This window comes from Denticeps clupeoides, chromosome 19, assembly GCF_900700375.1.
Source record: "Denticeps clupeoides chromosome 19, fDenClu1.1, whole genome shotgun sequence".
NCBI classification, from domain to species: domain Eukaryota; kingdom Metazoa; phylum Chordata; class Actinopteri; order Clupeiformes; family Denticipitidae; genus Denticeps; species Denticeps clupeoides.
The window spans coordinates 10504291-10521095 of NC_041725.1; the positions used below are offsets into that span (position 1 = coordinate 10504291).

The window sequence follows — 16805 nt, forward strand, 5'->3', positions numbered from 1 at the left end:
TGTGCAAAGGGTCAAATTATGAAATGCATTAATCGTGAGAAAGAGAGGTGTTAAAAGGCATTATGTTGATGCATTATTAACCCATACACTTTATTAACGCCCTTAACGTGTTGACATCAACAACCCTAAAAAATTACTGTCAGTAATTGCCTCGGGCTTTGTGCCTGTAACTACAGCACACCAGTGCTGATAACAGGAAGTGTATCACAACATCCATTAATAATAGTTCTAGCTAAGATCCAGCTGGTGTTGTTGCTAAGCAACATCATTCAGTTGGCAGTCAGGTAGGTAGCAGATGCTTGCCACTTGATGTTGTGACTAGTACAACAAGGTAAATAAGGTGGAATGACTTTTAAAGCGATGTTCTCAGAGTGCTCTTGTAGACAGATATCAGAATTCCTCTGAGCCAATGACAATGCGAATGTGCTCTAATATGCCTTGCAGCCCTGAAACCATTTGCCACATCAGATGTTCATGTCTAAACCCCCTCTGTCCTTTTTTTTTTTTTTTTTAATTTGATGTGTGAGTGGGCGTGCACATTCTCTTTTTATTTTTATTCTCTTTTTCTCACATTTGTTTACCTGTCTGTCATCGTCAGGTAGGGCAGACCTTCCTTCTGTTTCTCCTTCTGCTCCTTTCACAAAACGGAAGGCTTATCCCCTTCATCACACCTATTGTCTCCTTTCTTTTTCTACCAGAGCAGATCATGAATCAGTCAGTGAAAAAGAATAGGGAGATTTGGGACAACACGGCAGCCCACGGAGGTATTAACAAGTGGCTCATCAATAAATCCATCAGCCCGACCTAGAAGCCAAGCGGGGGAAGGGGGGGTTCCCACATGCCCTGCCACGGACGCCGACTCCTCTGACTTCGCACATATCACTAAATGCTTTTAGGGTGCGTAAATCAGCCCCTCCGCCCATGATCAATGGAGATGAATATGGAGAGAGACGGCGCAGGAACTGGGGCTTCCTCTGGCAGCGGGGGAGACAGAGTAAAGAGAGAGAGAGAGAGAGAGAGATGCCAGATTGGCCTGTACCGCCTCGCCAGTCATCTCTGGGCTCTTGTCAGCGCCGAGGCGTCCACGGGGGTGAACTCAGGTTATTAAGAAGGATGAATGGCTAAACAGAGCGCTGATTCATCCAGCCATCTCATTAGCGTCGGCGTGCGGGAGGCTCTGGAACGGCTGGGGCTGCCCGACTCACCCCGGCTCACATGCTCGCCAAGCCTTTTGTACGACTAGAAGGTCCACTTGTAGAAGGGGAGACAGATTATGTATATATATTTTTAGAATATGTATGCAAAGACGGAGATATGTCTATAAGCAGAATTCTATGCATTGTTCAATATATTCTGGATATTTGCAAATGATCAAATTTCCATTTCCAGTCAATTCTTCTCCACTCATTTTTCTAGTTCTGTAGTATATAAAACAGTATACTACAGTCATGGCCAAAAGTTTTGAGAAGGACACAAATACTGATTTTCACAAAATTTGCTGCTTCCATTTCAGATGGATTGCAATGTCCCTCTTTGCCATGAAAATTAGATTAATCCTAAAAAACAATTCAACTGCATTTCAGCCCTGCCACAAAAGGACCTGCTGAGATCATTTCAGTCATCCTCTCGTTAACACAAGTGAGAGTGTTGACAAGCGCAACGCTGGAGATCATTCTGTCATGCTGATTGAGTTAGAACAGCAGACTGGAAACCTTGAAAGGAGGGTGATGCTTGAAATCATTGTTCTTCCTGAAACACGTGCAGTCATCACTGTGTTGCATAAAAAGAGCAAAGATATTGCTGTTACTCAGATTGCACCTAAATGCACCTAAAGTGCTGTGAAGAAGGCATCAGGTTGTTCAAGAAAGTCCAGCAAGCACCAAGACCGTCTCCTAAAGATGACTCAGGGTGCCACCACTGCAGAGCCTGCTCAGGAATGGCAGAAGGCAGGTGTGATTTCTTATGCATGCACAGTGAGGCGAATGCTTCTCTTCAAGTAAAACACCAAGGACAGACTGATATTCTGCCAAAAGTATAGGGGTTAGACTACTGATGAGCAGGATTTAAGTCATTTTCTCTGATGAAGCTGCTTTATGATTGTTTGGGGCATCTGGAAAAATGATTGTCTGGAGAAGAATGATTGTCTCGTGCCAAACAGTAAAGCATCCTGATACCATTCATGTTTGGGGCTGCTTCTCATCTAAGGGAGTGGGCTCACTCACAATAACACAGCCATGAATGGTACCAAAACATCCTCCAACAGCAACTTTGCCCAACCATCCAAGAACAGTTTGTTGAAGAACAATGCCTTTTCCAGCATGATGAAGCACCACGCCATAAGGCCAAAGTGATAACTAAGTGGAACAAAACATTGAAGTTTTTGAAAGCCCAGAAGTAGACTGACAGCATGCCCGGGAGAATTGCAGAGGTCTTAAAAAAGGGCCAACACTGCAAATATTGATCTTTTGCATAAACTTGATGTAATTGTCAATAAAAGCCTTTGAAAATTATAAAATGCGTGTAATTATATGTCAACACACCACAGAAACAACTGAGATCTAAAAAAAAGATCTAAAAGCACTGAAGCACCAAACTTTGTGAAAACCAGTATTTGTGTCGTTCTCAAAACTGACTGTATGCATTTATTTAGATATCTAGTATCATGGCATATTACACCATAAAATGTTTAAACATGCATCATTACATACACATTCCATAGCAAATTAATGTTGTGCTTATATAATCAATTAAAAAAGGTTTGGGGTAATAACACACCTAAACACATGCCCCTCCCCTTGCCTGCAGCAGTCTTTCATCCACAACACATTTCATTCTGCATCATTTTTTTCCAGTACACCACTCTCAGATGTCCCCATAATTCGAAGGTTAGCTAAAAATTCCCAGGCAGCGATGATTATGTGAATTTGATGGATACTAATTTATTTCAAAAGAACACTCTCGCAAGTTAATTAGTCAGCGAGAGCAATCCGTCCCGGCGGAGCTGGAAGTTGTAGTACTCCATCCAGCACAGCTAACCCTGTCCCCGGAGAGGTCGCTAATTTAGGTAATGCCTTAAGGGGACATCGTTATTTTAAGCCGTGTGCAAAAATTGCTCAAGTTGCTGCATGACAGGCAGATTCGGTGGCAGGAAGAACACAGTGTACAGGTTTTTGTCTTTTATTAAATTTGCTGAAGATTTAATTCCAAGAGCTCATATTTTAATTAAATTTCTCTCCCTTCTAATGAATTGCATTCGGCATTGCCAAAAAGAACGAGCAGCTGGAGCAGCATGACTTTTTTTGGACACCGCTAATGTAAACCTGCTTGATTTGTGACATATCAAAGGACAAGTAACCAATAGACAATAGTTGTGAACAGACGGTTCTTGCTGACAGTTGCATCAGGATCACATTTTTTGGCCAAGTATGTGAACAAACATGTACAAGGAATTCGATTCTGGTCGATGACGCAAGCATCACAATCACTGAAGCTTCTGCCATCCCACAGTAGTGCTTTACTCATTTACATTTACATTTACGGCATTTATCAGACGCCTTTATCCAGAGCCACTTACAATCAGCAGTTACAGGGACAGTCCCCCTGGAGCAACTTAGGGTTAAGTGTCTTGCTCAGGGACACAATGGTAGTAAGCAGGATTTGAATCTGGGTGCAGTGGTGGCCTAGCGGTTAAGGAAGTGGCCCCGCAATCAGAAGGTTGCCGGTTTGAATCCCGATCTGCCAAGGTGCCACTGAGGTCCCACTGCTCACTAAGGGTGATGGGTTAAATGCAGAGGACAAATTTCACTGTGCACCATGTTCTGTGCTGCTGTATATCACATGTGACAATCACTTCACTTTTTTTATTATTTATTGTAGATCACCCCTTCTAACCCGACCCAGCAACCACTGCAGTATATCCATTCTGATTTATTCTCAGCCAAGCTCTTGTATCTCATTAATAATAATACTGGTGCTTTGAAAACAAAGTGTACCATTGTGTCTAAACAGTGTTCTAAACAGACATTTTGTGACAAACACTGACTGCTAACAGTATTTGCAGGATAGCTGCCACTGTAGCCATTAAAGGAAGTGCTAGCACTAAACAGTTAGGTGTGTCGGTGTCCAGATTGACTTCATAGATAGGCCAGAGCCGAAGTCACATCAAAAGCGCTTTTCATTTAGCAGCGTAGCAGTTGCCAGCAAATTTGCCTTTCTCATTACCTCAGTGACAGCAGCTCTGGCCCTGCAATCTACCGGAACTGCTGGAAATGATTTCTGATGACTGCCAAAACTCGAGGTCTGCGTTATTCGGTGTTCGCCCTCTTCAACAAACACACACACACACACACACACACACACACACACACTGATACAAACACTTGACATGCACATTTTTTATACATCTTACAATATTATGACTGGCATATAGGTTACTTGGCACCAGCATAACAAAGAATATTTAAAAACATCCAGAGAATTATAATGTGTATTACACATGGGTTGTAATAAATCTTTGGTCAAAACAAATGTTAAAAGGAATAAAAATTGGGCATGTTGCACACATGTTGGATTGGTCTCCGATTGATGGAAAGTTGTTCCGTCCTGTGCTAGATAAAGAGTCAGCATGACCCTGACCTGGATAAGTGCCTTTGCACAATAGGTGAATGATTATAATATGTAGTTGAATGTATAATTACACTTATTGTTCACACTTATTGACCCTGGGTCAGTGTTCATTTACTGTGATCAACAAAGAGAAGCTTATGAAGCGCATGACCTTACCTGACATGGAGTTACTTTTGACATTTGCCAACACCACCATTCAGCTGGACGATAACAACTTTAACTGGGACTTCAGTTAACCTTCTGTGACTGGTACTTAACAGTTATACTGTCTGTTGCAAGATCTGGCTTATGGAAAAGTATGTGTGAAAGTTAGAATACAGAAAATCTATTGTTTAAGGACTTGCTGTGCACACAATTTTTTATTAACACAAGGAGACCATTATCACAAACATATTAATCAACAAAGGCTGATGGATTGCCTGTCACTTCATGTGCCTATTAGAGGGATCCTGTCCAAATGGACCCCATCTATCAGTGTGAAAAAGTTGTTAAGACAAACTAAAGTTGTGAGGAAGACATACAAACATTTTGGAAGCTCTCAATATCTTTGTGCTCAACTGACTACGTTGATAAATGGTGACCATAAAAGCTGAAGCAAACAGGTTTTTCTGTGCTTATACATGGGGAAAAGACTACTTAAATAGAACTAGCGGTAGCTAGAAATGGTTTGGCATGAATGGAAAGGACACAACATGTTTTCCATTCATCTGCACAGCATGGAGACTGACACAAGCAGGAGTTAATGTGGCAAACACAACAAATGCATCTAGGTTGTGCACACATTATGCTGTTGTAAGAAAAAAGAAAAGGACAGTATCGCAAAGTAAAGCTCAACATATTGGTGTGATGTTTGAATACAGAAATTAGATGCATTAGTTCCATTTGATGTATCTGCACACGGACAAACAGTTTAGAGACAGTTTTTAGTCAAGTGGCCAAGATAGATTGATTGTTTTAGGGTGGCATACTATTTAACCCTTTAATGCCGTGTGTATCCTCATATTTGAGACATGCATTTCTGGGACCCATTGCATTGCATTTTGTGTACTATCCGATGCTTTACCTTTTGCACTACACCAATTCTCACATCTCACATACAGCCGGTATAAAGGGTGATTTAGTGGTACATTGGTCAATGGTCATTTGTTCTTTTTTCTGTATGTTATAAAAATTGAACTTCCAAGTGTTTTGATGGATAATAGACTCAGAATTCATAAATATCTATGCAATGGCAAATTTATAGATGGCTAAATGGGAGTTCACTTCCATGATGGCAATTTGAGTGACATTAGAGCCTTATAGAGACAGTGCATAGACGTGCAGAGTTGGACTCCCAGTGCAGAGCATGATGATGTTTGTTATTGCCCAAAGTATTAAATGATACAGAAAAACATACTTGTAATGTGTAATGCCCAAAGTATCAAATATGATACAAACAAAAACATACTTACAAATGTTTTATTTTTTTTGGTTAAAGGGCCTAATAAAGACTAAAGATAAAAAACTGAATTGTATGTCTATTAATTCTTGGTTCAGGCATTAAAGGGTGAAGCACTTAAGCCACACACCTCTATAATATTTAACAGATTAAATAAGTGCTGTTGTTTGAGCGCAATAGCTCGGTCGAGCCTACTCAGATTGTGTATAAAACTAATAGCACAACTCACACAAAAGAGTACTAATTTTTGATATAAAGCTTGCCAGTGTGTGCTCTCTGGTAGGACCCATATTAAGTGCCAAAAACGTACTATAATAATAAAGAAATAAATATTTATTTCCCCAATTGGCATTTTTTTATGTCAAAGATATTGCTGTCAAAACGTCGGCCTTGACCAGATCTATAAATCACATTTATCTTTGTACAAAAAAACCTGTGTTAAATTTGTTTGTACATATTTCTGTATTTTGTTTGTAAGTACAACAAACACTTTTTTTTTTATTTCATCATACTGGGATGTGTATTCATTACACTTGTAATTATGCTCTGCCTCCTTAACAGAATTTCGGTTTTACTTTGGCATTATGGCAAGACTCTCAATCCGCGTTCCATGCTAGAAGAGGGAGCTTGCACATTGAATTGCCATGGGGTGCAACCAGTTCATTAATCAACACACAGTACACAATGCAGAGTCACCATAACGGGGTTTGCAAGGGGCCATGTGAGGGGTTCGCTGACACCCGCAGCCAGAAAAAGTAGTTTTTTGGACTAGAATAATAAACAGGAATTATTTTGAGAATTGCGCGCGACCTGTAGACCCCACTGAGGCAAGCCCAAAAAAATAGCAACAGCTGTGATACAGTGCTTCGGGTGGCCAATAGGGTGAGCAGGATTTAGTTATTGTATTTGTACCATAATGTTCCCCTATGTAACACATAGGTGTTAAACTCCCGACTTGCGGGCCACATCCGGCCTGGCGTACAATTACATCCGGCCCACAAGATCATTTAATATAGTTCTATTATTATGGCCTGGCATTATGAAGCGTGGATAACACACAGATTAAGAATGCCAGAATGCAGTGCTTTGTTTGCCTTGCCAAATGCGATCCCATAGGTTTTGTCTCCTTGTGCGATTGAGTTTGACAATGATGGGTGGTTTAAGCGCAGATTTGTGCAGAGTTGCAGATACGGAAGGTCGCCATCAGACTCTTCAGAGGTGGTTTTTACAAATGTTCTGTAGGTAAAATAAGTATTATACAGTATAATAATGTATACAGTATAATAATGCACAATCTATGATGATATGTGTTATTGAAGCAGATTTTCTGAGCAACTTCAGAATGGAAATTGCATGTGTACGTTAATTCTTCACAAAATCCGATAATTTTAAAGTGCTTAAACAATAATTCAACTTTTAGCTTAGTCTAATGCGTAAGATATTTGCCTATGAACCAGAAGGCCCAGGTTCAAACCCCAATTACTACCATTGTGTGTACCTGAGCAAGACCCTTAACCCTGAGTGTCTCCAGGGTAACTACTGATTGTAAGGCACTCTGGATAGGGGCGTCTGATAAATGCCATAAATGTAAATAAAAGAATGATAAGCTACTCTTACAAAAAAGAAAAAGACATTAGAAATAATTTGCACTATAAGAAGTGATAGTGGATATTTTTCTATTTGAAGCTACCAAATCTCACCCACCAAGGACACTTATGTCCCAGTGGTTATGAAGGAAGCTCTTTTTATGTATTCTCTCACTGGCCTCCCTGTCAATTTCTCTTTTCTGTGATTCTCTAATAGCATGCACTGCTGTCGTGCTTTAAATACAAAAATTGACCAGCAGTTTGGTGGGAGACTATAATCGTGTTATTAAACCAGTAAAATAATTTTGTGCTATTGATTTTCTTACTGTATGTGGGTGTATGTTTTTTCTTTCCCAGCCTGTGTCTGAGGAGTTCCAGAACGGAGAAGGCTTTGGTTACATTGTGGCATTTCGAGCCAACGGATCGCGAGGCTGGAAGGAGAAAATGGTGACATCAGCAGATTCCACCACATACAAGTACAGAGATGAGACCTTCCCCCCACTCACACCTTTTGAGGTGAAGGTGGGCGTGTACAACAACAAAGGAGATGGGCCCTTCAGCCGGGTGGTGACTGTGTACTCTGCTGAGGGAGGTGAGTCTGCTGCCCAGCATTAATCATAAAAAAAAATTGAAAATAATGCCACGTTAAAAATTTATTTCATCCATCCATTAAAGTTACAGTATTCTGTGCTTTACTCAATAAATAGATTGATTTTTTTTTTAAATATAGTTGAATTTTTTCTGTAATCTGCCAACCAGGCCTTAAATTGTGGGATTTCAAAACATTCTGATAAATACATTTAGGGAGTTATTTCTTGAATGTCATCATGAATCAGTCTGGGAGCCCAGTAGGACCTTTAATAATTTTTTGTAGCGCTGTAAAAACGTATTCTACATCTCTATTTATTATTATTATTATTATGGTCGTTGATGATGTTTACCTCATTAGATTCATTAAAATGAATGTATAGATATTAAAATGTCTGTAACAAAAGCTGCATGGTGATGTTGTTGGCTGTTGGAAGTGTTTGGGGAGGTCACACTCCCAGGCATGATGGGTATTAATCTGATTGAAATGCCTGTCCCTTGTCACCCACTCGATTTACAGGGAGACCTTTAATCTAAGACTCATTAGGGGTGAGACTCCCTGTATATTCGTGAGTGGAGACTCTCCAGTTGCCCTGTTATGTATGAGTGGCGATACTCTCTCATAAGCACTATCGGCCTTCTAATGAGATCTTACAAGCAACCCGACTCCCTCAGATCAAAAAACGAAAATGTTGCAGCAATGCTCAGCTCAGCCATCTCTCAGCTTCTCAGTTTTTTGTGTCCTGTTGCTGCAGCCCGTCAGTACTGATGCACCGAACTCGCACCAATTTGCACTCATTTTGGCATCTTATGGAACACTTGACTAATGAATTGATTAGTATCTATAGTGAAACTGTACTGATGTAGGCTGTCCTGCAACCTCTAGCAGATGTACTTATTTTTTATGTGATTTATCAATATGTTTTAAGACACTCTGCCAGCAAAAGCTGGCAGCACTGCCAGCTTTTGCTCAACTGGGCTGGAGAGATATTCAGTTTGATCATTTTGACCCTTGCAACAACCGTGCAGTATAGGAAAAGTTTTCGGTATGGAGCAGAAGTTACTTATAGCCTTTATTAATGAACATCTATACTATATAGAGTAGTGGGCAATGTTGGCCTAGTGGTTAAGGAAGCTGCCCCTTAATCAGAAGGTTGATGTCTCGATTACCGAACCGCCAAGGTGCCACTGAGGTGCCACTGAGCAAAGTACCGTCCCCACACACTGCTCCCCGGGCGCCTGTCATGGCTGCCCACTTCTCACCAAGGGTGATGGTTAAATGCTGAGGACAAATTTCATTCTGTGCACTGTGTACTGTGCTGTGTTTCACAATGACAATTATTTCACTGTAATTTCACTTCACTTCCACAAATGGAATGTATGCTTCTTTAAAGGAAAAAAAGTTTAAATAGATGTTTACTTTTTCAACACAGAACCAAGGGAATCCCCATCTGAGGTGAAAGCCATCAGCGTGTCCTCTTCAGAAATCCAGGTTACATGGAAACCACCCAATCCAGGACCTGGAAAACCTCGGGGATATGAGGTCAATGGAATTTTCTATGTATTTTTAAGACAGAAAAAAAGATTAAATAGAAGTAATTCGGTCATTATCGAGTCTTTTTTTGGTCAATATCTCGCCCTGTGAACCTGCTGTCACCACTGTTCATGCAGCTGCAGCTTTATTATGGTTCAGGAAGAATTTCCCATCTCTTCAGCTGGTGACAGCTACAGCTGCTGCTGTAGTTCATCACTCTGGGTCTGTTTGTGTGTGTGTGTGTGTGTGTGTGTGTGTGTGTGCGCGCGCGCAATTGTGTGTGGGTGGGTGTACATGCACATGAGCTTGTGAACACTTTCACAGTTACTGGCATATGGGATGGAATAAATTGTTCCTTTTTATAAAAGCTTATAAAATTTTGTCCCTGGGAGACAAATTAACATTATCCGGTGCCAGGGGATATTAGATGTTCCCTTATTATGCTTTTCATGAAAAATACATGCCAGTAATTTAAACTAAATGACAATTCACAAAAGGTAAGAGAATTCCAGGGTCCTTGCAGTCTCGGGCTCATGGCTGTGCCAGGATGTCAAAGGCAGGAGTAATTTCTACTCTAATTTTGCTGTCATTCTTCCCCTGTGTGACAGGTGAGCTACTGGAAGGATGTGGAACAGGAGGACTCTGCTAAGAAGAAAAGGACATTGGGAAATGAGACCTCCATGCTGCTGTCAGGCCTGGAGGGGAACACACGTTACCTCATCACTGTGAAAGGCTTCAACAGCATCGGCCAGGGGCCAGCCAGCGCTGCAGTGCATGCCAGTACTAGAAAACCCTGTGAGTTCAGCCATCCTGCATGTCTGTGTGTGTGTGTGTGTTATTGCACTACGTGGTGGTAGTAGCTTCGCCATGACAAAACAACCTTAACACGGTTATAACACAATGATCCCTGTGTCGATCCAATGACACTGACCCTAACAATTTCAATCGATTTGTATTGTATTTGTATTGTCTTTTTTTTATGTTATTTAATTTATCAGCAAAATAACTAACTTTGATGCAAGTAGCATTTTACCACCATATTTTCATACTTTATATATCTTTTATACTAGATTTCTGAAAAAAAAAATTATCATCACCTGTCCCAATATTTTGACATTTGAAATTAGTCATAAGACCCCGAAATTAACAGTTTCTGGTAAAATTCACATTCACTTGCTCACTGGATCAGCTAATGGCTGTCCAGACCATTCATACATATCACAAAAGATTAAAGTCTCGCTCATCTGCGCTCAAAATCAGTAGCCCAAAAGGAACTTTCAGTCTAAATCAGACTTTAATGGTTCTGGTTGTGTCTTTAGCTCCTACTCAGGCCCCAAACAACCTGATGTGGATTCAGGAAGGTAACAATGTGTCTTTAACCTGGGAACCAGTAAAATCAATGGCCAACGAGTCTGATGTGATCGGCTACAAGGTAAGCTATCAAACCAACCTGCCAATAATTTATTTTTATATGAATTCTTATTTCTTTTTTCGTGTTGTCAGTTCAGTTTACTCCTCCAGGATTACATTTTATGACCGACTTACCTTTTGTTTGCCTCTGTCAGCCACCTTTTGTGTTCCTTGTCGTCATGCCACCAAAATCGCTCTGAGCCGATAAGATAAGGTCTTCAGAAGACCATTGAAGGTGTTCTGTGGCATCAAGAAACTTGTGAAACTTGTGTACATGGCTGCAACAATCTTTAGGAGGTTGGAAAAGCCACATGACTATAGGATCCAAGTAGTAATAAAGTATTTCACCCCTTGAAGGGTACTCCATCATAAAATAATCTGTCTGTTGTTCTGTCTGTTGCAGGTGTTGCTTCGGCAAGAGGGGCGGAGTCACAGTCAAGTGATGAGGACTCCTAACCCTTCAGCTGTCCTGACTCTGCCAGAGGGGGGCACTTATATCATCGAGGTCCGGGCAATAAGCGAGGGGGGAGAGGGGACTGCCAGCTCCCAAGTTCGAGTACTGACCTCTTCAGGTAAAAAGAAAATGCCTTGGGCTGCTTAAACTTTACCACGGTCACCGGAACAGAGTCAGATCAGAGGTGAAGATGGATCAGGTCTTGTCAGTGTTTGGCATTCACTAGAGAAGAGTGCAGGATGTGGTACATGAAATAAGTGTATGAACAAAATACAGCTCACATTGTTGCTTACTTAATTTTTTTTTCTGTTACTTAAGTGTTTATATTTTAAAGATTACTTTGTCCCCTGGCCTCAATTTTCATTTAAAATGTTGTTTTTGTAATTCAGTGCGATTGCACACAACCCTTATTGCATCCACTGACTGCTTGTGCTTCTTTCATCCTTTTGTTTGGCTGAGGGAAGTGTAGGTGTATTGATGATGTCAGCACTCTGACCGCCTTGCTGTATCTATTAGTATTTGAACAATGATTAAAATCATACTAAGGACCATTTAATAGAGACCATGCATTGGTTTAGATTGATATTTCTGGTATTACCAATACTCAGCTCTGCATTGCTGTACGTTTTACTTGCTATTTACAAGTGATCTTGAATAATGAGATTTTGAAGAACTGTATGAGATTACTTACTTACTAGCAGTAATGGGAATAACGGCGTTACTTTGGTGAGGGCAAGACAATTACATAAGGGTTGACTAAGATTGAGTTAAACTTCTTGGTAAACCAACCAGAGGCAGATGTGAATAAGCATTTGCACAAACCCACACATGCAGGAAAGAGTTTGAAAGTAGCATTTTTTACAGTAGAAATACAGACATGGCTTTTCGATCAATTAACGATCAATTCAAATCTGATGAAGCTCCTCTCCTATTTAACTATTTCAATTACTTTCCCCTTTTTCTAATGCTGTAACTCAGTCACTAATTTTGTTACTTTTTGAAAGAAGTAACTAGTAACTATAACTATTCTAAATAATGTGCCAAGCACTGGTTACTAGCCTATTGTTGTGATACATATCATGTAGTGTATCTTGTAGTCCATAACTACAGCATTCAAAAAGATCCCAATTACGCATCAAGTAATGCTGAAGCGTGACCAGATTTAAAATGCAAAATACAAAAAAAAAAAGTCAAGAGTGCTGCTCTTTCTTTATCCACCATGCGGTGAGAAAATGTGTGTGGACGTGTTTTTCCAGCCAGCTCCTCCTCTCCAGTCGCAGGATGGAGATTTAATTGCATTCATGCAGCTGCTGCATCGTCCAAGTTGCTTTTGCTTAATACTGTTTTAATTACCTCTCTGCACACACCTCCACCACTGCACAGCCAATTAAGTCTCCCTCAATGCTCAAACGACAAGGCAGATTTAAAGTTTATCGTCATTTGTACCACAGAACTAACAAGTTGTTTAGAACAAACACAACTAAATTAGTTTTTGCTTTTTTCTTTGTCTTGTATTTCACGCCCAGGGACGGATTTTCTTTGCGGCCCAAATTTGCGGACACTGTAGCAGGCATTTCCAGCAGAGTGCAGCAGATTTCTAATGTAAATGTAAATCACGGCGGCTGCTCGGGCCTGTTGCACGCTGAGCGATGTACACCGACGCCTCATTATAAATTATAGATTGTGTACAACACGCGCCAAACTGTGCAGACCATTAATAATTCAGCCCCTAAAAAGGAGCCGTGCAACAGCAACACGCAGCTCGGAAAACCAGCGACGATTTAAGGCAGGAACGCCGGGCCCCACCTCCATCGTGGGATCAGGGACGTCGGCAACATATCATGATAATGGGGGTGTTTTTGTCTGCCATTTGCCTAAGCGGCGAGGGATTTATTTGCGTAATCTATAATCTGTGTAGATCCACGCTGTTCGTTTTTGTGTCAAAAAGAAAGCAGGAAAAAATACAATATCTGTCCCCCAGGGGCCACAGGAGCTATTCACACTGCGGACTCCATTTATCACCTCGAGGTGCGATTAAATTAGCGAGACACCTGCGACCACCTCCACCCATCTCACCCCCTCTGTCTCCGCAGGGGTCCGGGCGAAGAGCGGAGGGCGCTCGGCGCACTGCCCGCCGTGGAGCGCCGCCGCATGGGCCGCCCTGCTCCTGGCTCCGCTGGTGCCTTCTGCCCCGTGGTGAGGCCACCACGCCAAGCCCACCCTGTCAGCGGGGAGCGCCAAGGGGGACCTCCCACCCCCCCCGACACTGACTGCCTGCTTCTTTACCGGGGCCTGCTGCAGGGGAGCTGCTGCTTTTTACCCGCACAGGATGTTCGACTAACAAAACAGCGTCTTGCCAACCCTGGAAAAAAGGATTTTGGTTTTTTTTTAATTTTCAGACGATGCCAACTTCATTGTAGTACCGTGCTGTACGTTTTGTGCAGAGAGTTGTTCTGGCCATGTTACACCGAAAGCCCTAACTGTTCTTTTTATTTATTTAAATACATTTTTTTTTTTTTTTGGCCACATAACAATAGAAGACTCCAGCAGACTCCACGGAGCTGCGCGCACGATGTGAACGATTCCCCCTCCGAAAGCTGCTCTGCCAGAACAGCCGGCCTGGCTCTTCTCATTACTGATCTACATCAATTTACCCCCTGGCTGCCTAACAAGCACCGCAGTGAGAGCTCGGTAGAGATAAGTGCATTGTTTTCTTATTCACACATGGATTTAATGATGACAAAAAAAACAAAAAAAAACTTTTTTTATAGTACCAAAACTCTTACTATTTGCAGACTTGCTTTTGTACGTTGTGTTACCTTTAGAAGAAATACATTAAAGCAACAAACTTTACTGTGGTGAGGGTTGGCTGTATGGGGAAAAAATGTTTTTGGGGTTTTCTTTTTTTTTCCTTGTAGCCAGCGTTGATGCTTGGTGATGCAGCAGATTTTATCAGAGATGCAGTAGATGACAGGTTGTCACCTGTAGTGCCCAAACACATAGACGAAGACAAAAAAACAATCTGTGATCATTGCTGTTGACAGTTTAAATAAATGTGCTGTATATTTTTATTGGACTTGGCTTCTATGTTCTGTCAGAGGAAAACTGACATCTCAATGTGTGTGTGTGTGTGTGTGTGTGTGTGTGTGTGTGTGTGAGTTATATCTCTTCAGTTTATTTCTCGATCCCACATCGAGAAATAAACTAAAAATTCCTAAAAAAAATCTGGGTTTTACATGGAGCTCTGAAAATTTTAGCTGATACATGTCACACTCATATGACACACAACACGTCCTGAGACAAACTGTCTATTTGGTGAATTTGTTACGTTTCTTTTTTGCCAGTGTTAATTAATGCAGCCTGCGCAGTACTTTTTTGACCTAATGAAAGGCAGCAAATCATATTTCTTTTCATTGTGGGGACTCCCCTGAGGTTTCAGCAGAGCAGAGCACTGGATGAAAGCAGACAGACGTTGCAGCAGCCCCTCCTCAAATCTGGAAAAGAAACACTCTACTTTGAGTGGCAGGTATGTGAAGGAAATATAAATATTAAAAAAAAAAAACACTGTAGCGTCTCGAGTGGCCAGGTTCAACTTCAAAAAGCTCATGGACAGTGGCCACTCTGATGCCAAAGCTTTTATGTGTGTGTGTGTGTGTGTGTGTGTGTGTGAGAGAGAGAGAAGCAAACTGCTGATGCCTCTGATGGGGTGCAGTGCCGGTAGCTGCAGCACACAACGCCTGTTGGCATCTCCAGTGCTCTCGAGTATAGTGTGTAACGCTGCAGCAGCAGCATCCCGGACGCTGGCTCAGTTCTTAAAGATCACGAAATTATATATGACTAAAATCTACTGTTTCACAGTAACTTTTGTTGTTCACTGCTTAACCAAAAAATATTCCCCCAATGACTTCTTGTGGCAAGAATAATCTGAAAATATATATGAATATTTTTTCTACATGATTTCAGTATTAGGTCTTAAGTACATTATAAATAATATCTAAAATGTAGAATACAAGCTACACCCATTACCATCATTTTGAATGTTCATCATTTTAACCAGGGATGTTGTACTCTCTGAGCATTTCCTGTCCAAAATACAGACAGGCTCCATTGTTGCCAGATCTTTTGAGATGAAAGACACACACATGCATCAGGGTCCAAAATAATAGGCTGGCTCTTCAAAAGATAACTTTTTGCGACTTGTGTGAATGGCTGCACAAACTGTAGCTCTACATGATCTTCATTAGACCCAATTCAACAAACTAAGAGGTTGCACATAAATTGTAGAGGTCACAATATAGCAAAAAAACAAAACGGTATAATGGAGAGAAAAATTACCATTAAGGAATAAAGGAATTACCACTAAGAATTTTATAAACAGAAATCCAACTTCAGACCAAAAACTGTGTTCAGGTATCTGTTTTTATTTTTTTACAAGGATGAACTTATTCACATGTTTTCACCCCAAGCATTAATGCTTCCCTCTTTTAATTATTCATGCCACACCTGTCTATGTCAGTGTGTGTGATTTATGATAATGGGTTATGCATCCCTGCAAGGGGACCTCTCTGCTTCCTAGCACCTCCAGCTACCGCGTCAGCGATTAAAGCGCAAACCGCTGTCAGGCTAATGTAGTGTATTTAATGTGGGAGTGGAGCGGGTGGCCCGTGGAAACTCGCTCTCCGCTCTTCCGGCTCGCGCCGGATAAAACGGCTGCACCTGTCATGTGGGAGAGCCTGCGAGGGGAGAAGGATATGGCATCTGCGCGCCTGCAGAATTCACACCTGTTATGTGCTAAAAGGAGCGACTGGGAAGCAAGAAAGAAAAATGCAAGCAGCCACCTAGACATGAATTAAAGATTGACACTGTTTTAAACTGCAGAATATCAACTAGCAAGTCATTCATTTGAAAAATATGCAACAGGCTTGTGAAAATCTCACAAGTTTACTGTTTTTTTCCTCGCTTTACACGGTTAAATACACACTGTAAAACACCAGTAAAATACTGAAACAGCATTTTCCAAAAAATTAAAACAAAGACAACAGACGACTCTCCTATGATATGTCAGTAGGAACCACTATACACATCTCTGTATATTTAGAAAAGTGCCTCAGGTCAAATGCTTTGCGTACAAACATGTGTTATTACTACCAGGTTATTAGTACGACTGAA

At 41.2% G+C, this 16805-nt stretch overlaps 1 protein-coding gene across 5 annotated transcripts in view; it reads left to right on the forward strand.

Moving 5' to 3' along the window:
* cntn5 (contactin 5) overlaps nt 1-14707 on the forward strand; it is a 152958-nt gene extending 138251 nt beyond the window's left edge. For 4 of the 5 annotated variants that reach the window (XM_028962211.1, XM_028962209.1, XM_028962213.1 and 1 more), the window contains 6 exons: nt 8008-8242; nt 9672-9781; nt 10381-10567; nt 11092-11204; nt 11586-11754; nt 13730-13836. In XM_028962211.1, coding sequence (XP_028818044.1) covers nt 8008-8242; nt 9672-9781; nt 10381-10567; nt 11092-11204; nt 11586-11754; nt 13730-13836 — 921 coding nt within the window. Of the gene's footprint in view, nt 1-8007; nt 8243-9671; nt 9782-10380; nt 10568-11091; nt 11205-11585; nt 11755-13729 lie in introns of all 5 variants that reach the window. The other variant, XM_028962210.1, reaches the window with a different exon arrangement.
* The last annotated feature ends 2098 nt before the right edge of the window (nt 14708-16805 follow it).